This window comes from Magallana gigas, chromosome 9 (assembly GCF_963853765.1).
Source record: "Magallana gigas chromosome 9, xbMagGiga1.1, whole genome shotgun sequence".
NCBI classification, from domain to species: domain Eukaryota; kingdom Metazoa; phylum Mollusca; class Bivalvia; order Ostreida; family Ostreidae; genus Magallana; species Magallana gigas.
Window position 1 is genome coordinate 2,967,701 of NC_088861.1, and position 17,276 is coordinate 2,984,976.

At 32.0% G+C, this 17,276-nt stretch overlaps 1 protein-coding gene across 1 annotated transcript in view; it reads left to right on the plus strand.

Annotated features, from left to right (window-relative positions):
• The window catches only part of LOC105336697 (uncharacterized), a 70,671-nt gene that overhangs the window by 13,374 nt on the left and 40,021 nt on the right, over positions 1-17,276 (plus strand). The window contains exons 4-26 of the mRNA XM_066071432.1: positions 532-664; positions 909-969; positions 3,035-3,141; positions 3,508-3,590; positions 3,708-3,766; positions 3,854-3,975; positions 4,080-4,170; positions 4,303-4,414; positions 4,819-4,993; positions 5,281-5,470; positions 5,617-5,825; positions 6,079-6,197; positions 7,255-7,481; positions 10,259-10,404; positions 10,658-10,834; positions 11,686-11,844; positions 11,944-12,086; positions 12,256-12,326; positions 13,642-13,808; positions 13,936-14,102; positions 15,247-15,430; positions 15,922-16,074; positions 16,600-16,776. Of these exons, the coding sequence (XP_065927504.1) occupies positions 532-664; positions 909-969; positions 3,035-3,141; positions 3,508-3,590; positions 3,708-3,766; positions 3,854-3,975; positions 4,080-4,170; positions 4,303-4,414; positions 4,819-4,993; positions 5,281-5,470; positions 5,617-5,825; positions 6,079-6,197; positions 7,255-7,481; positions 10,259-10,404; positions 10,658-10,834; positions 11,686-11,844; positions 11,944-12,086; positions 12,256-12,326; positions 13,642-13,808; positions 13,936-14,102; positions 15,247-15,430; positions 15,922-16,074; positions 16,600-16,776 (3,232 nt within the window). The remainder of the gene's footprint in view (positions 1-531; positions 665-908; positions 970-3,034; positions 3,142-3,507; positions 3,591-3,707; positions 3,767-3,853; positions 3,976-4,079; positions 4,171-4,302; positions 4,415-4,818; positions 4,994-5,280; positions 5,471-5,616; positions 5,826-6,078; positions 6,198-7,254; positions 7,482-10,258; positions 10,405-10,657; positions 10,835-11,685; positions 11,845-11,943; positions 12,087-12,255; positions 12,327-13,641; positions 13,809-13,935; positions 14,103-15,246; positions 15,431-15,921; positions 16,075-16,599; positions 16,777-17,276) is intronic.

Consider the following 17,276-nt stretch of genomic DNA (forward strand, 5'->3'; position numbering starts at 1 on the left):
ATTTTAAAAATGTAATTTTTCAGAGAGAAGAAAAATAATAAAATTCATGATGAATGGAACATTAATGGATAAAATTACGAAATACAGTTCTTTTAATATTTCAAAATATCCCACCCCCTGAATCATAGCATCTTTTGACGAGATTAACCCGCATCATTTAACCTGTACCAGGGTTTCATTTGCACCTGACTACATACATTGTATATGTAAATAAGAAATGAATTCGAATGCTTCCTACATCATACTCATTTAAACTGGGTTAGAGAAGCAGCATGAACTCATGTACCAACTAAGTCTATATGAGTATAAATTAGGGAGGTGCAGATGTATTGGAATAGTATATTTCAATTTTCTGCTCTTAAGCCTTTTGTGTAGAAAGTAAGACTGTTAAAAAAGAACATCAAATTGTACAAAATTCAAATGTTATAAATAATATAAACAAGCTTTAAGGGCATGCTACAATTAAACAATGAATTACACTTATTGCTTACAACTTTGATTGGCTAGGCCTTTCGACTATTATCATTGTAGGTTTTCATTTGTGATATCTTCTCGGGGAGTGGTGAATCATGTTTTTCATCCAAGAGGAGAAGATGAAGAAGTGGTGGCCATCAAGAAAGGTCTTGCATCTATTTTTGCAGCAAAATTACACCAAGAAGGAGAGGTACTACATTAACTGTACAGCGCATAGGACATCAATTTAGAGAAAAAAAATTCATATATTTTTTAAATGTAATGAATCAGAAAACCAAATCAAGAAGAAAAATAATGTTGTTTCAGACCAGACCATTTGTGACTAGTCATCTAGAGTTTGTTCTAATATAGCTTTAATGAGTTCAGAATTTCTGTACAAAGAATACAAAATTTTGATAGATGAATCGCAAAGATATTCTGTTTTTTGTTTGTAGGTTCCAGGCACAAAAGGAAGTGATGGTTTTACTTACCATGTGTCTGAACTTGGAGGTGAAGGTACAGTAGTTGGCCATGAATGAGTTCGCAAAATGGCGGCGTCGTCGATGTAAACAAACTTCGTCTGCAAAAATCAAACTCCGATATTTGATCTTAAAATTATAAATCATTTACCTTCTTGTTTAGTATTTAGTTATCTGCCCTTTTGTGCGTATTACACTTCTAATTCTGCGTGGAATGCTGTCATACAAGCTGCGAATGTAGTGAAGAGGCAATGCAGTCCATGTTTCCAGCGTTATGCGTTTCAAGTCTTCGGCGTTTTTAATTTCAGATGTTCGTCGCTGTATGCGAGTTTTCAAGGTTTTCCAGACATTTTCAATTATGTTCAGATCTGGACTTTGGGCTGGCCATGGTAATGTGCTTATATTGTTGGTGATTTTCCAAGTATTGGCCCTAGCAGACACATGACAAGGGGCGTTGTCTTCCTGGAAGATCCAGGGTCGGGTCGGGAAATGTTGTGCGACCACAGGCCATAAATAATCATCAAGGATAGAAATATATTTATCAGTGTTCATGTTGCCGTCAACTGGTGAAAGGGTTCCTACGCCATGGTATGATATGCACCCCCAAAACATAACAGATGCCTTGCAGGTGCGCTCCCTGTCTCCAAATTCACCCAAGCACTCGGGTCTTAGACGCTCGTCAGGCTTCCTCCAGACGTATATTTTATTGTTGTTACCCAACATAATTTTCGTCTCATCACTAAAGATGACTCGAGACCAATTTTCACGGACAGTCCATGTTAATTTCTGTCTACAAAAGCGTTTCTGTCGCTCTCGATTTACGTGTGAGATAGTAATTCGCTTTGAAACCACACGCCTCCTATATCCATCGTCACATAGTCTTCTTCTTACAGTTCTTTCAGATATATTACAACCCGTTATGTTATTAAACCTACTTGTAAGATCTTTTAATGTTTGTCGTCTGTTGCCTTTCACACGTCTAAATAAAACTCGCTCATCTCGAGGTGTTGTTTTTTTCTTACCCCCACGTCGCCGCTTGTTTTCTGTAGTTCCTCTCTCGTTCACCCTTTTCAAAAATTTCTGAATTGTTCTGCTGTTTATATTAGTGAATTCCTGAATTTTATAGCTTGAAAAACCGTTATTTGATAAAGATAAAATGATTTCTTTTTGTTCTTCTGTCAATTCTTTCCCGTGGCGAGCCATTGTTTCTATGCAGACGATAAATTGTTTACCAAAGGGGAATAATCCAGAAAATAAAACAAAACAATCCAAAAATTATAAAACTATTAATTCGGATAAAATTGAACTCGATACGTTCATGATTTACGGTAAAGTTTTACTCTCAACTTTCCAAGCGGACAATATTTGTTTACGCCGCCGCCATTTTGCGAACTCATTCATGGCCAACTACTGTATGTCTTCCTGTTGAATTTTTGATTTTTTTTTTAAATTCAAGATTCTATATCTACAGTACTTCATGTTATTTTGGGGGGGATGGAATTATCGTTTGTGCTGTTAAAACCATTATACCATTTCATCTTAATTAATTGTTGGTACTTTTGTATGATTGATAAAGTCAAAGGAGGAAAAATGACACTGATACAATATTTAAAATAATTCCTTAATAAGAATATTATGTTAACTTTGAAATTGCCAAATTTAACATTATACAGTAAAACACGGTTATAATAGACACGCTTATAATGAATTGACGCTTACAGCGAAGTGATTTTCATTCCCCGAGACTTTATTACATGTTGTAAACTTAACGGATATAACGAATTACGCTTATGACGAAGTAAAATTGAACGTCCCTGGGACTTCGTTATAAGCGTGTTTTACTGTATTTACTAAAGTAGTCCGTTAAATGGTATATTTTGATAGTTTTTTATATTAAGTCTTGTATTTTTTTTTCTTTTCCTATGCGTGGAAGGGCAGATAAAGGAAAATACAAAAACTCCTCTATCTAGTATATAAGCATTCAAAATACATGTGTATACATAATAAATATGCATCTATGTAACTTGCAAGGGTATCTTTTCATGAATTATAATCTTAACATCTTCTTGTCTTGAATGATTATTAAACAATTCTTTCAATAGGAGAGCATAATAGTACATATACTGTGTCATCAACAAAAGAGGGTCTAGAATTCAAAAAGACCAGACATAACCACCCAGTCAAAAATGCAAAGGCATCCTTTCAAAAGGTAAAATTGAGAAAAAAAATCAACATTTCAATGCTCACAAATGTTTTTAACCATGAAAATACCAAGGCTGAGATTATATTTAAAAAATATGTATCAAATTTTATTCATGGATCATTACATGTATATGCGTAGATACCTGTTGATCTTTGATAATATGTACATTGATATATTGCAAATCTTGATGCAATATTTGCTTTTCCTTTTAGTATTTACACCCCTCGTATTGAATAGTGACAAACATATTGTGAAGCGATCAATATAGGTTGCAGAAGAAAGTGTATCTTTCCACCCCTAGAAATAATGTATCAAAAATTAGCAGTTAATTGATATTTTTAATGAAATAATGCTATAATTTTTAATTTCCAGACAATGCTTTACCATGACTACCTTGGGACTATTCACAGTGTTCTTATAGAAGAGGATTTCACATCTCCCAAGACACCTCAGGGGTAAGCAGCAAGATACTCTAGGGGAGAAAAATAAGTCAGATTGATATTCATGAATTGATCATAGGTGTCAGACTAGTCTGAATATTTGATTGATACTAAATTTTGCCTTTGTTTCAGATTCAATCCATTACATGGCATGAGAAAAGTGAAAGCTGTGAATGAATTTAGCACAACAGGTAACATGTTTGATTTTTTATGGTTATATATGAAGTACAGTAGTCTACTATAAGTTCTATAATTCTGACATATAATCTTTTTAACAGAATATCCTGACATGTCTTACACCAGTCAAGGTAAAATGACCTTTCTAACAAGACATGTAGACAAAAAAGAATGGATGAAACCGGCTGAGCAGTTGATGAAAGCACCTATTCACATTGGCAATGTAAGTTTTGGAATAGATCAATGTAACAAGATACATTTGTAACTGTTTATCAGCATGTTGAATTGTTCTGTCTTGAAAACTGAATTGATGTTTTATTTCCAAAGGTGAGGCATGTTCCTAAGAACATCAATTTGACAGAAAGCCGACAACGCATTGCCACTAATCTTACGTGTATAGAAAATCAGCCAGATCAGGGTAAAATAGCATACAATCAAGATGAAAAATTAACCTATAGAAAGAAATCTTGTTTATTTAATGACAAATATTATAACTTTGTTGTATACTAGATAACTCTGTTTCCTTAATGGGCTATGAATATGATACTAGGTTCTCCAGCCACTGCAATGTGTTTTCAAAACATCGTAAATCAACTCAAGGAACTACCAGATGATGAAGTTGAAAGAATAGCACAGTTTTACTTCAGTCTTTTACAGCCGACGTATGTTTTATAATTCAAATTCAAATATACATGTACATACATTAAATTATTTAACTTTGATCTGTAGAGTAGTGTGTTCAGATAAAAGATTCTAACACAAACAGTAAATAAAAACTGCTGCTAAACGTGTGCTTCAAAAGTGATATATATACTGTATATCCAGTAATTTTTGGGATGATCTAATTTTGGCTTTTTTCGTGATCTCTATCAAATCACAAATTATTGATTACGCAGAAATTATATTTTGTATTATTTTCTTTAAGAAACTTTTAAAATCGCAAAAATCAACTGACGCAAATTAAAAAAGCTACATATTTCCCCCATTTTTGCAAATTTTGTGATATGCAAAAAAACCCCATGATATAAGGTGTTACTTCAAGTAAATGCATTTCAAAATATTCCAGGACTGATAAGTACATGAAAGCTAAAGAAAATATGGTTGATGCATATGGAGCAATGGATACAGAATTGTCTGAGAGACTGCTGGCTGAAAAGATTATGTTAAGTCCATCACCTGACGCCAATCTTGTCAAAAGGATTTTAACACATGTTGCAATCAATGACAAATCCCCATCAGAGGTTCGATCTGCTACTTGTATTTCAATTGAAAGAACTCTTAAAGTGTATGAGTTTTTAAAATTAAGATGAAACCACACAAAATTTTCATATTTATAAGAATTGTCATAAAATTTTTAATGATATAAAGAGTGTATGTAAGAAAAACTTGTTATTTAAGAATATTTGATCCAAATTTGAATGGATATTGTTGTTGTCTCGAAATGACTGTTTTTGATACACGTATGTTATGTAATTTGCTACTCGGGATGAAATGAAAATGTATATGGGTGTGTATTTTCATTTTAAAGATAATGCTGACAACATTAGAAGATGCAGTATTTCACCGAAACAAATTTCCTGCTGAATTTTATGCCAGAGATACTCACAGTCGATGTATGCTGGCACTTGGGGCAGTCAGTCACAAGCTGATGAAAGAAGGAAAAGCAGAAAAAGCCAGAGATATTGTGAATAAAATACATTCAATGCTAGGGTTACATGGTCAGTTGGAAATAATTTAAATTTACTGAATTACTGGTGAAAAACACTCGTGAACAACAATTAATCAATTGATTAGCTTTTCAAGTTAAAGAATTGTTTTGTTATTGCCTTTTCTTTTTTCTATACATGTCTTGCTCCTCTTTTAGATCCTTGGGCATATAGACAAAAAAGAGCTACAATGACAAGGAAAGAGGAAGAGGAATATGACCATCATAAAGTGATTTTACTAGAGACTCTTGGGAATGCCAGGCTGGATGAATCTTATGACTACATTCTGTCTCACATCAACAGCACAAACTCACCATGGATAAAAAGGACGGGGTGTCACGCTCTTCGAAAATACGACCACGAACATGTAATTTCTTTTTAGAATTTTGTATACCTGCAAGGTTAAAGCTATCAAGTTGCCGCTGAAAAGCATAAGGAAATGTTCAAAATGGAGTACTGCTAATTTGTTATGATATAAGTACATGTATGATGTAATATTATAACTGTTTTCTGAATGATTATCGCTTGAACCACTTGGGCTGGTAAGGGGTGGTGAAGTATAACACTTTATAATGTATGATATGCAGAGATAAATATTTTACTGTAGAAATCAATTGTAGGCTGCAGACACCTTGCTTTATTCAGCTCTGTATGATGAGGACCAGTCTGTAAGATATGAAGCCTCTCTTCTCTACATGGCACACCCAAAAGGGAAGATGATTGCCCCTATGAATGTTAGGTAGGCTTTTCATATTGAATGATTAGAACTTTGGCCCTGAAGTATTTGGGTCCTGAAAGTTTTATTAACAAGAACATAGACATTTATTCAATATTTTTTAAACATTGGTAAAAAAAAAGTTTTCTATTCATTCAACTTTACGCAATCACACACTGTTAAACAATTACAGTAAAACTTGGTTATAGCGAAGTCCAAGGGACCAACGGAATTACTTCGTTATATCCGTAATTCATTATATCTTTATAACGAATTCGTAATAATCTACAGTGAATTCACTATATACGTGTTTTCTTTAACTAGACAATAATTTTTGCTAATTGAGGTTTAAAATAAAAATACATTACTTTGATACCTTTTATAATTGGATTGTGAATTGAAAAAAATTATATGAAAATAAATTCATCCAAACTATTTCGTTAAATGGTAGTGCAAACATTTTTAAACTGTAAAGAAATTCGTTTTAAAGGTTTTTAATTTCGTTATTATTCACCTCTACGGAACTCAAAAATAGTTTGCTATATCTGTAAATTTGTTATATCCGAATTCATTATAACCGTAAAATTTTGCGAAGATTTGTTAAGAATTTCACTGGGGACTCAAAAAAACTTCGCTATATCCGAGAATTCGCTATACCTGTGTTCGTACTAAAAGAGTTTTACAGTAGTTACTGTTGACATGTCAACATGCATGTTCATGGTCTGACAGTGACATTGAATTAAAGATGCAATATGTTTTATTTTCCCATTATAAAGTTTTGCAAATGTATTAAATTGTGCTTAAATTTTTTTATTATATGCTTTATGCAGGTTACCTCAATTTTTTAGTCGAAAAAGATTAATTTTCATTTTCCCATATTAAAAGTATCACAAGTGTATTGAATTGTTTGATATTTTCTTTCTATTCTAATTAACTGTATGCATATTGCATTAATTTGTTGATGGAACAGAAAATTCATGTTATTAAACAATTTATTATATGTAATAACTATCTAAATATGGATGGGTGGGGAATTTATAACTGTTACAGTACTTTTCTTTTTATATGATCTGTTTTAAAGGGAAACAACTGAGTTTGACAACTCTACATTCATGGAGGACCCATATGATAATGGTTTAGATGTAATAGATTTAGCATCTAGCCACCAAAGATCTCGAAGAAGTGTTTGGGATGGACTTAAATTCAAACTTGAAGCTCCAAGTGTTGACTGGAGAAAGCACATAGGGTCCTCAGCTCTTGGAGCATCTTTTGGAGTTATTATGTTGAATCTCCTGGATTTGGCAATCGGTAATCTATACAAACTTTTTTGTGCAGCTGTAGAATAAACATTTTGAATTTTATTATAGCTAATCTCAGCAAATTGATTTAAAAAGGAGTGTTTCTCTAACACTGATTTAGAATGAAAATATTCACGAAAGTTTGTACATGTATTTGATCAGACATGATAAAAAATGTTTTAATAGTGTATGATTGTATCTATCTAGCCCTTCTTTGGTTAGGACAACTGTCGTGTGCAGTTTCTATTGATTGAAGTATACATACATGTGTATACATGTATTAACATTTTGATAAAACTGCATACATTAAAACATGTTTATAAAGAAGTGCCAAGGACCAACAAGATTCCTTCGCAATAAGCGTGATTCATTATATGGGTCATTCTCAAAAAAGGTGGTATTGGGTTGTTCAAGGGCACTAGAAAGTATAATCCTTGATTTTTGCCAAGTTTCACTTTTGTGCTACCTTTGGATATATATTAGCATACATATTGGCACATAAACAGTTAATTCTAACAAAATCTTAAAAATTTAGAAAGTTTATAAGTTGATTTTTTCACATTATTTGACTGTTCCCACTCAGAGTTTGCGACTTTAAATAGGTTTTATAAGGTAGTAAGACCATTTTTTATTAAAATAATAGGGTCAAGAGATAAAAGTTAAGTAAAATACCTCTCTCAAGCAAAAAGACGAAGAAAATATATGAACAATAATTTTCAGCGAGATCAAGTTTGTCTGTACATGTTTTTATGTCCATGATGTAACGAAACAAAATATTGGTGTGTAAAAGTTGCTATTCTTAGTAATTTGAAAGATAATTGATGCTTCCTTATTCCCATCGTATAGCTATAAACAATGATAGAAGACAAAATAGCTGAAGATGAAATTTACTCAATTTTTTTAATGATAAGTAAGTAGAAATAAATGTGTAACTTTTTATATTGTCTTTGGGCTAACAGGAAATACTTAGGAAAAAGAAATATTTAGACACTCTGGAAAACAGACAAACTATTGCTATGTGTTGTTGTAGCAGATAATATGCTCTTTTACTCTGAGGGAGCAGTAATTATTTAGCAGAGACAAGTTAATTCATAAATATGTCCTTTGTGTAACAGTCCTTGGTGTAACAAGAACAAAAAGTTACACCATAGACTATCACTGTTATCCCAAAGACTATAATTTACATAATTTATTTTTTTGGGAAAGATATGATGAAATTATTCAATAAATATATCACAATGTATCACATTTGTTAGTTTATGCTTATATATAATGTTGAAGCATCTGTTTGCTGTAGATCTAGATTATTTCTCAATCATGCAATATTTTGTTACTCCAAAGACACATACAATTAACACCAAGGACATAAGACCTAAAATATTCATTTTAAAAAAATTCAGCCATGTCAAATCAAATCAAATTTATCAATTCAAGTATAATTAATATTGAATTTGATATTGGACTTACAGCTTAAGCCAAATTTTCCCTAAAAAATATTATTTGACTTTAAACAAAATGTGTTACCAAGGACTTTTAATGTTACACAAAAGAGTATTTCAATTCCCATGCATGTATTTCTGATAGAAAAATTAATAAAACAAGTATTGTATAAATACATTTTATGACAGATTATGCAATGTAGTATAATAAAATACTAAAATTATTCATCAGCTAGATAAAATGGTGTCCATGGTGTAACATGTTGTGTCTTTTGTATAACAAACTTAAATTTTACGCCTGAACTTGTAGAGAATAACAGTAACATGTATAATATATCCGCTGAAAAGTGCATTTGGTAATTTTGAATTCATTTAAAATACATTCAAGCTTTCAAAACAAATTGAAATATTAAAACTTTGATTCTTATAACAGGCAATGTCCATGGTGTAGCATAAGTGTCCTTGGTGAAACATACTGGAACTAAATTGTGTAAATAATTTGACTTTAGGGGCACTATTATGCACATTGATAATGATTATTGTTAAATATATGCATTCATAAGTTATAGCTATGAAAACATTCAGTTGTCTCTATTTTGAAATCTGATATTTTTGTGTTTAAATAAAGGTTGTCCTTGGTATAACATTTGGACTAACAATAATTGTCCTTAGTGTAACATCCCTTATTTTGTTTTTATTTTCAAAGATTTTTCAAGAAATATTGAGGTTTTTTCACTTAAGATTATTTTTCATGTCACTTACAAGTGTCTCCCAAAAAAAAATCAGACATTAAATGGAGAAGAAGTTTTCAGTGTGCAATACAATGTCATGAGATAGATGCATATTTCTCATTCACAAACCAAATATGAAAAATTAAGGAAAATACATTATCAAATTCTTGTTTTATGATTAAGTTCAAGAAAAACTTCAAAAAATTTAACTTTAACACCAAACCAAATGCATGAACAATAAGATTTAATGAAATTTATAAATATTTCTTATGTGTTACACCAAAGACTGTTTTCTTTCATGTGGTTGTAAATATCATATTTTTATAGATTTTCATTTGATGTACTGTTGGCATATTTTAGCAAACAAACATCATGATATGCCCGATACAAACTATGATAAATTCAATCTGGTTGTAAGTACTTTGTTTTTAAACAAGTGGTACTTGAAAAAATCCACCTTTTTTGAGAATGACCCGTATCCGAGTTCACAACATATAATAAAGTCACAGGAATGAAAATCACTTCGCTGTAAGCATCAATTCATTTGAGCGTGTTCGCTATAACTGGGTTTTTCTGTACTGTAGTGTAAGGTTTTAAAATTTCTATTTCATATGAAGCGCCAACTCAAGGACACCTGAAGGTCCGAGTACATGATGAAGCTTATGCCAGAGTCCATGTTGGGATACTTGGGTTTAATTATGATTTTTTTCTTGCAAGAGTTTGCTTTAAAGGCAGTACTGAGTACAACATCAATATTCTACAGGTAAACATGTGCAAAAGGTGTTTTGAATTTAAAATTGAAAATTAATTTAAGTTACCTATATATGTGAAATCACTGAAATGAATAAATAATTTAAAATGGTACCAAATAATTGTGTCATGCAACACTTTCTTCAATATTTTTATTGTGTAAAGTTTACAGATGTATATACATACATGTATACCTGGGTTCACCTCTACCTCAGTTCTGTTCAAGCAAAGTTGTTTAAAATTGCCTATTTTGTTGTTTTGTTTAGGGTAATGAAATGAAAAAAATCATTCAAATGGCAGCAAATTTTTCCAAAAAGTTGAAAGAAATTGTAAATGGAATTAAAACAGGAGTTCAACTGTTCAAGGATTTTATCTCTGGCAGACTCAGTCTTAAAAAGATAGTTGATGATATCGTTCTGGCTGTTACGACTATCCCTGATAAAGTAAGTCAATTTAAAATAGCAAAACCAAGTCAAAAGTTGAACTGTAGAGAATTTACATATTCCTTATTTGTTTACTACATGTATAAGTGCCTTTCTTGTATTGACTCTGGTTTGGGCATGAGAAGTTATCAATTATTTGCATTTTTTGTGATTCTAGAACAAAAGCTAAGATCTCAATTCTTTTTAAGGTATCCGATCCATAATATCCCCAGATTCAATGAATTTGGAGGTAAACAGATATGTGTTGGATTAATACTCAGTATACATGGGCATAATTTTCATGTTTAAGTATCGACATGTAAGAGCAGAATGTATCCTAATAAATGACCTTTTCCTCTTCTTGTAGAGTTGCCCCCCTTTGCTTTTAATCAAGAAAAAATAATTATAAAAAAATACGTAGGGTATAAAATTCATTTTCAATAGTTTTTATACTCCAAATGATTAACTGTATCTTTCTACCAAAGCATTTATTGATATTGTTAGTAATTACTTTTTTATTTGGAAAAAAAATGCACTTGTCTCCACAGACCTAAATGCAATCTTCAATAATTGATTACTGCTTAGTAAATAATATTTTCGGAAATTTCTCAAGGTAAATCCTTTTCTACTCTTCAATGCTTTAAATTAATATCAGACTATTTAATACATGATGGGTATTCAAGGTTAGAAAAATTAGGTCCTAATATGGATCGGATACCTTAAGCAGTATGGTTCATAATTGTCTGAAGATTTGACCATATGCATGTGCATTTTGCATTTGATTATGTATGGACTCCATGTCTACTGAATGATATGAAGAGTCATGTTATGTTTTGAAAATTGTGCTTTTCATTATTATCTCTGTTGTACAGGTATCAAACTTGGTGAAGAAATCATCAGAGGCTTTGGCAAAAATAGGCCTGTATGATCCAGAAGATTTGCCCCCTGAGTTTAAACCAGCCATTAACTTTGTCCATAAAGTCTCCAAACTGTTCGGTGACATTAAAGCTGATGTAATGGGGTTTATAAATGTACGTTTGCGTGCATCAGTTGAAACAATATATTAAGAATTAGACGTCAAGTTATTGCATTCAATAAACTTGTTAATTTCATGTACATATGTATTTCAGGCTATTGAGCAAGCTATCAAAATTGTAATACCGCATCAAGCCAAAGTTATCTATGAGAGCATAAAAGATATTATAAACGGGTTTTCTAAGATTTTGAAGAATCCAAAAGCAGCTTTAACCAATATTGGGAAAGGAGTTTTCAGGTAGGGAACAATAATATCTCTTATGGAAAGAGTTAGATTTGATTGTCTATGTTTTTTAAATATTTATACATATGTATAACAAAGAATTGCAGGTTTTGTCACTTCTGAATTGTTGCACTGAAGCTAATTTTAATTTTCCTATGAATTTTATTTTGTATTTATTTACCAGTATTTATAAGTCCATCAAGCTTGTAATTGAACAAAAGAAGAAAATACAAGAAGCATGTTTTTTCTTACGAGGTAACTTTACAAGTTTGTTTATTTTTTTTAATATTAAAAAAAAATGCTGCTTTGTTAAGTATACTGTAAGAGTTCTTTTCTTTTGAACTTCTGTACAAGTCAAAATGTGGGTTGTTTGTGAATGTTTCTTGCAAGGTGTCACCCAGGCATCATTTATTTTATGCTTTTTGGTCATTTTTGTAGAGCTTGCTGGTATTAAGCCTTATATAGGGGTAGTGTTTTCTGATCACACGTTGTCTGTCCTCCGTCAGTTGGTCTGTCTGTAAACTTTTAACATTTTTGACTTCTGCTCTAGAACCGCTATGCCAAGTGTAATCAAAATTGGTACAAAGCGTCCTTATGGGAAGGGGATTCTAAATTGATAAAATAAAGGGCAAACTTATTTCAAAGGGAGATAATTGTGATACAGTGAAAATAGGGTGCATGTCTTAAAAAATCTTCTTAAGAACCACTGCACCAGAAATGCCAATATTTACACCAAAGTTTGTATTTATAGTGGAAATACTAAATTGTTATCCCCACACGCAACTTGTTGCGAAGGGGATATAGAATCGCTGCTGACCTTGTGTGTGTATGTATGTATTATGTATGTGTGTCCATTTCAGCCTTGTGAGCAAGATTTAAAGAAAACCCTTGCATGTATGTCAATCAAACCTTGTACACTTCATAAGCATACTTAAAGGACAAACCCTATTCATTAAAATATTGTTCAAATTAATAAGATAGAAATTTCATGTACAACTTGACAATTTCCATTTCGTAAGTTAAAGTAAACATTTCAAATCAACAACTTTATATTTTGTTGGATTTAGGCTTTGTAAAGGTAAGAAACAAACGTTTTGACAAAATGGGGAGTTAGAAGGGTGTCAAGAGTGAAAAATTGGTGCAAGCAAGAGATTAAATTCATCCCAATTTAATCAAAACAAGCAGCTGTCTGAGCTGAATTTCGGGCTATATCTCCCGAATTACTAGGAGATTAACAACTGTATAATTCAGAAGAGACTTTGATGAATTGATGACTATCGTCAACATTATTTACCAAAAATTCATTTCATTATATTCCCTATAGATACGTTACTCTATTTAAAAAGATGGGATGGAAATTACATATTATGTAAACTTGAGTTTTCCCATAGAGCCAGATCAACTTAATATGAAACTGCCTAATGTATGTCCCTGAATAAAGAAAATAAAACTTATTATTTTAAAGATAAAAGCATTTGTGTTGTGTTTTCTTTAATTAGTAATGGGAGGAATTATACAACCTTGTAAATGTAAACATCCCCAAAATTTGCCTCTTGTTTATAATTTCCAGATGAGAAACCCTATTGGTTTAATGTCAGTAATTTGTTGGCTGAATACCAGCCTTTGGCAGAGGAAGCTTTCAACAGTTTGAAAAAGGCTGGAAATGAATGGGTCAACGAGAAAGTAGAAGATGCAGAGGACATTGTTAAAAAGTTCACAAAAGGCAGAATTACACTGGTTAGTGAATGTTACAGCATTTCGTTTTGGCCTCTTCATATTGATTATAAAGGTGTAAGACAGGTCGTAGCATTGAAACATGCACTCACTTAGGTTTTGATCAATTTAATGAACAATTTTCTTGTAGAATGATCTCCGACAAGAGGCAGTACAATCACTGGAAACTGTCCAGGCACTCTTGATGGATCCCTTCAATGATATTTTAGGACTAGCAGATAACTTTGTGAAGCGATATTCCAATTTGTTTGGACTGATTCAAAAGATCAAAGATGCCTATACTATTTTAAAAGAGGGGTAAATTTGAATTTTTTCTTGTGAAAAACTTGTATCACTGAGAACTAATCTATAAATGGCCCCTTTGAAATGAACATCATATTTTTACTGTTATAGACTAGTACTAGTATGTTTTCTTTGTACAACTGAAGTTTTTTCTCAGTATTCATTTTGATCTAAATGACCTCAAATCAGAAATATGACATCCAAAAGTCAACAGTTTTTCCACCATAAGGCAGACAAAATATTTTCATTAAAGATTTATCTATCCAAAACTAATACATTTAACTGAAGAAAAAAAAGATTGCATGTTCAAAGCTGCTCTCTATATTTCTCATTCAAGGAAAAGATCAGGAAAATGTACATATTTGACTGATTTTGATTGAATGCAAAATATAGCATCAAATGTTGGCGAGCGAAATAAAATGCGATAAATATGAAATTAAAGTATACTTATACCAACTTTTCAATGAAGTAACAAAACTATTTGATACACCTTAAACACATTTTAGAAAAAGTTTAAACATGGGGCCAGATTTGACCTTTATTATATATAGTCCTTTGGATTAATAGACAAGGCATGGTCATTGTTGATTTTATTTTTTAAAAATTGAATGTGCAGTACTTATCAGACCCAACCTAACAGAAAGTAAACCCAGACTTAACCCTGGGTTTACTTTCTGGTTTTACTAGAGCAGACCCAGAGTAAACCCAATGTAAACCTGGAGAGTAAACCTCGATCAGAAGTAGACCCCTGTGGCAGATGCTACATGTGTACTTTGAATAGACAAGGGGTTGGAATTGCAAGTAGTAAGATAAGAAGATAAAGGACTTGTCTGCTTCACATTTCATCGTTTAAATAGGACCCCAAAAAAAAACTGCGAGTAAACCAAAAGTAAACACTGAGTGGACCCAAAGTAAACCCTAACTGGACACAAATTTTAAAAAAGTAAACCCCGAAAGTAAACCTGGGGTTTAGTTGGGGTGTACTCTGGTGTTAGGTTTGGTCTGATAGGTACTGTATTTTAATTTTTTACCAAGTCATTTTGAAATAATAATATTTTTAATATCTAATTTTGTTTTCTAAATAAAAGGTATAGTAAATCTAAAAACTCTTTTATGACGAGTCTGTTAGTATATATTATTATTTAATCATGTTTTGTAGATATGATACAGCAAGGGGAATCATTGATTCTATCTTTGGACCAAAAGCCCACAAAGACTTTCCTAACAATCGTCGATTAAAAGGAGATGGATGTGACAGTGGCTTTTATCCCTCATCCCTAGGAGGGGGGCGCAGTGAATACAGACATACAGGACTCGATCTGCTTGCTGCCAGAGGAGACCAGGTACATGAAAAAAATAACTAGACCTGGGAAAAACAAAGCACGGATACAGTAGATTCCTTATTTTTCACGAGTACTTTATTCCGCGATTCAACCGTTTTTCCATCAAATCGTGAGAACATAAAATTGCAAATGCCGAATTTTTATCATAGTTTCATGCAGTTTATAATTGTTCGAAAAATAAAAGCGAGATTTTTAAAATTTGCGAGATGTGCTTCTCGCAATTTTACAGGGATATTAATTCCTTGCATTTAATTGGAAATCTATAGTAGTCGGCAATCAATAGGAAAAAAATGAATCAGCTATTTTAAAATTATGAAAAAACAAGGATTAGGTCATTAAAAATTTTTGATGTTTTTTGTGGTCCATTACAAATCAATCAGGTCCATAGATCTTAAAGAAAATGTTATAGACCGATTGTCTGTGGTACAAAAAAGTTATTTTCACACACTGAGATGGTTGATTTATATTAAGAATTTCATTTTAATTTGAAGCTTGTTGCTCCGTTTGCTGGTTCTATAACTGTGGATCCTACAGACTCACACACCGTTATAATTGGTTCTGAAGGAGGTTCCTTGAGAGGAATCACAGTATACATAACCAACATTGAACCCATTTCCATATTTGACACAGAGGAAGGCAGATCAGTAAGTCTTTAGAACTTAAAACAAGTACATGTATTTAGTTCAGTGGAGTTCCTTATCTCTATAAAATCTCTTTGTCATTTTTTTTTAGTTCAATGAAATAGTAATAAATCTATGGAATGACTTTGCTATTTGAATGAAATGTGATTGAAGGAGCAACTATATTCACTGATTTTTCTTGTTAACTGGCCTCTAGTTAGTTTTCTGATTACTCATATGTCTGTTAGTCAATTAGTATTATGAAATGTAAAATTTAGTTATGCATTAACTCCATGATGCCCAGAAGGGTCTTAATAGGATGGGTTATCCTATCTTACAAGTGAAATTTCTTCTGAATTCATGAAAATGGAGGCTAGAGTTTTTAAAATTGATGTGGAAGTAGGCTAGGATATATAAAAATGATTTTCAGTTGCAAAGAAATATTGGAAATAAAATTTTTACTTGTACGTATTTAGAGAAGAGTCAAAATTTGACTCTGTTTATTGGAAAGGTGAGCAATATTGTCCATGGGCCTATTGTATTTTTTAGGTAGCTGCAGGCCAGCCAATAGGTACAGTCACTGGATCTGACTGTGATAACCATATCCATCTAGCCATGCAGAAAGATGGTGGAAGTTACATCGATCCCACCAAATATGTTGAATCAATCTATCCAAAAGTATCTAAGTGGAAGCAAGTCTGTGATGACTATAAACTTGTGTACAAGGTAGTATACTTTTAAATTTGGAAAAATTATTAGCTTGATTTATAATATGTATTTACCTTTTAAATTTTTCATTTTTACTTTTGATATAAAAAATATCTTAAACTAGCTTTTTACAAAAAAAAAAAAAGGGGGTGGGGTGGGGTAAGATTCATTATTTCTGTTCACCTATCTATCCATCTAACCCACCCTGGCATGAAGAAGTTTTAGCAAAATCAATGTGACATCAGCAAAATCAATGTGACATCATCGACAAGGCATTTATCAAGAAACGATTCCACAGGAGGTATTTGGCCCTCTTGGAAAGCTTTATATATATTAGGTTTCTGTCTACTCACAACTGTAATTTTGGCCATAACTTTCATTACTATGGAATAATAGAAATTTTTATTTTGCCAAGTCAGGGTGAAAGGGTGAAGTTAAAGTCAATGGAGAATTAAAAGTCAAATTTTCTTTCATGAGACTGGAAATTGCCGGGGACTAAGGCAGTGTTTATATATCAG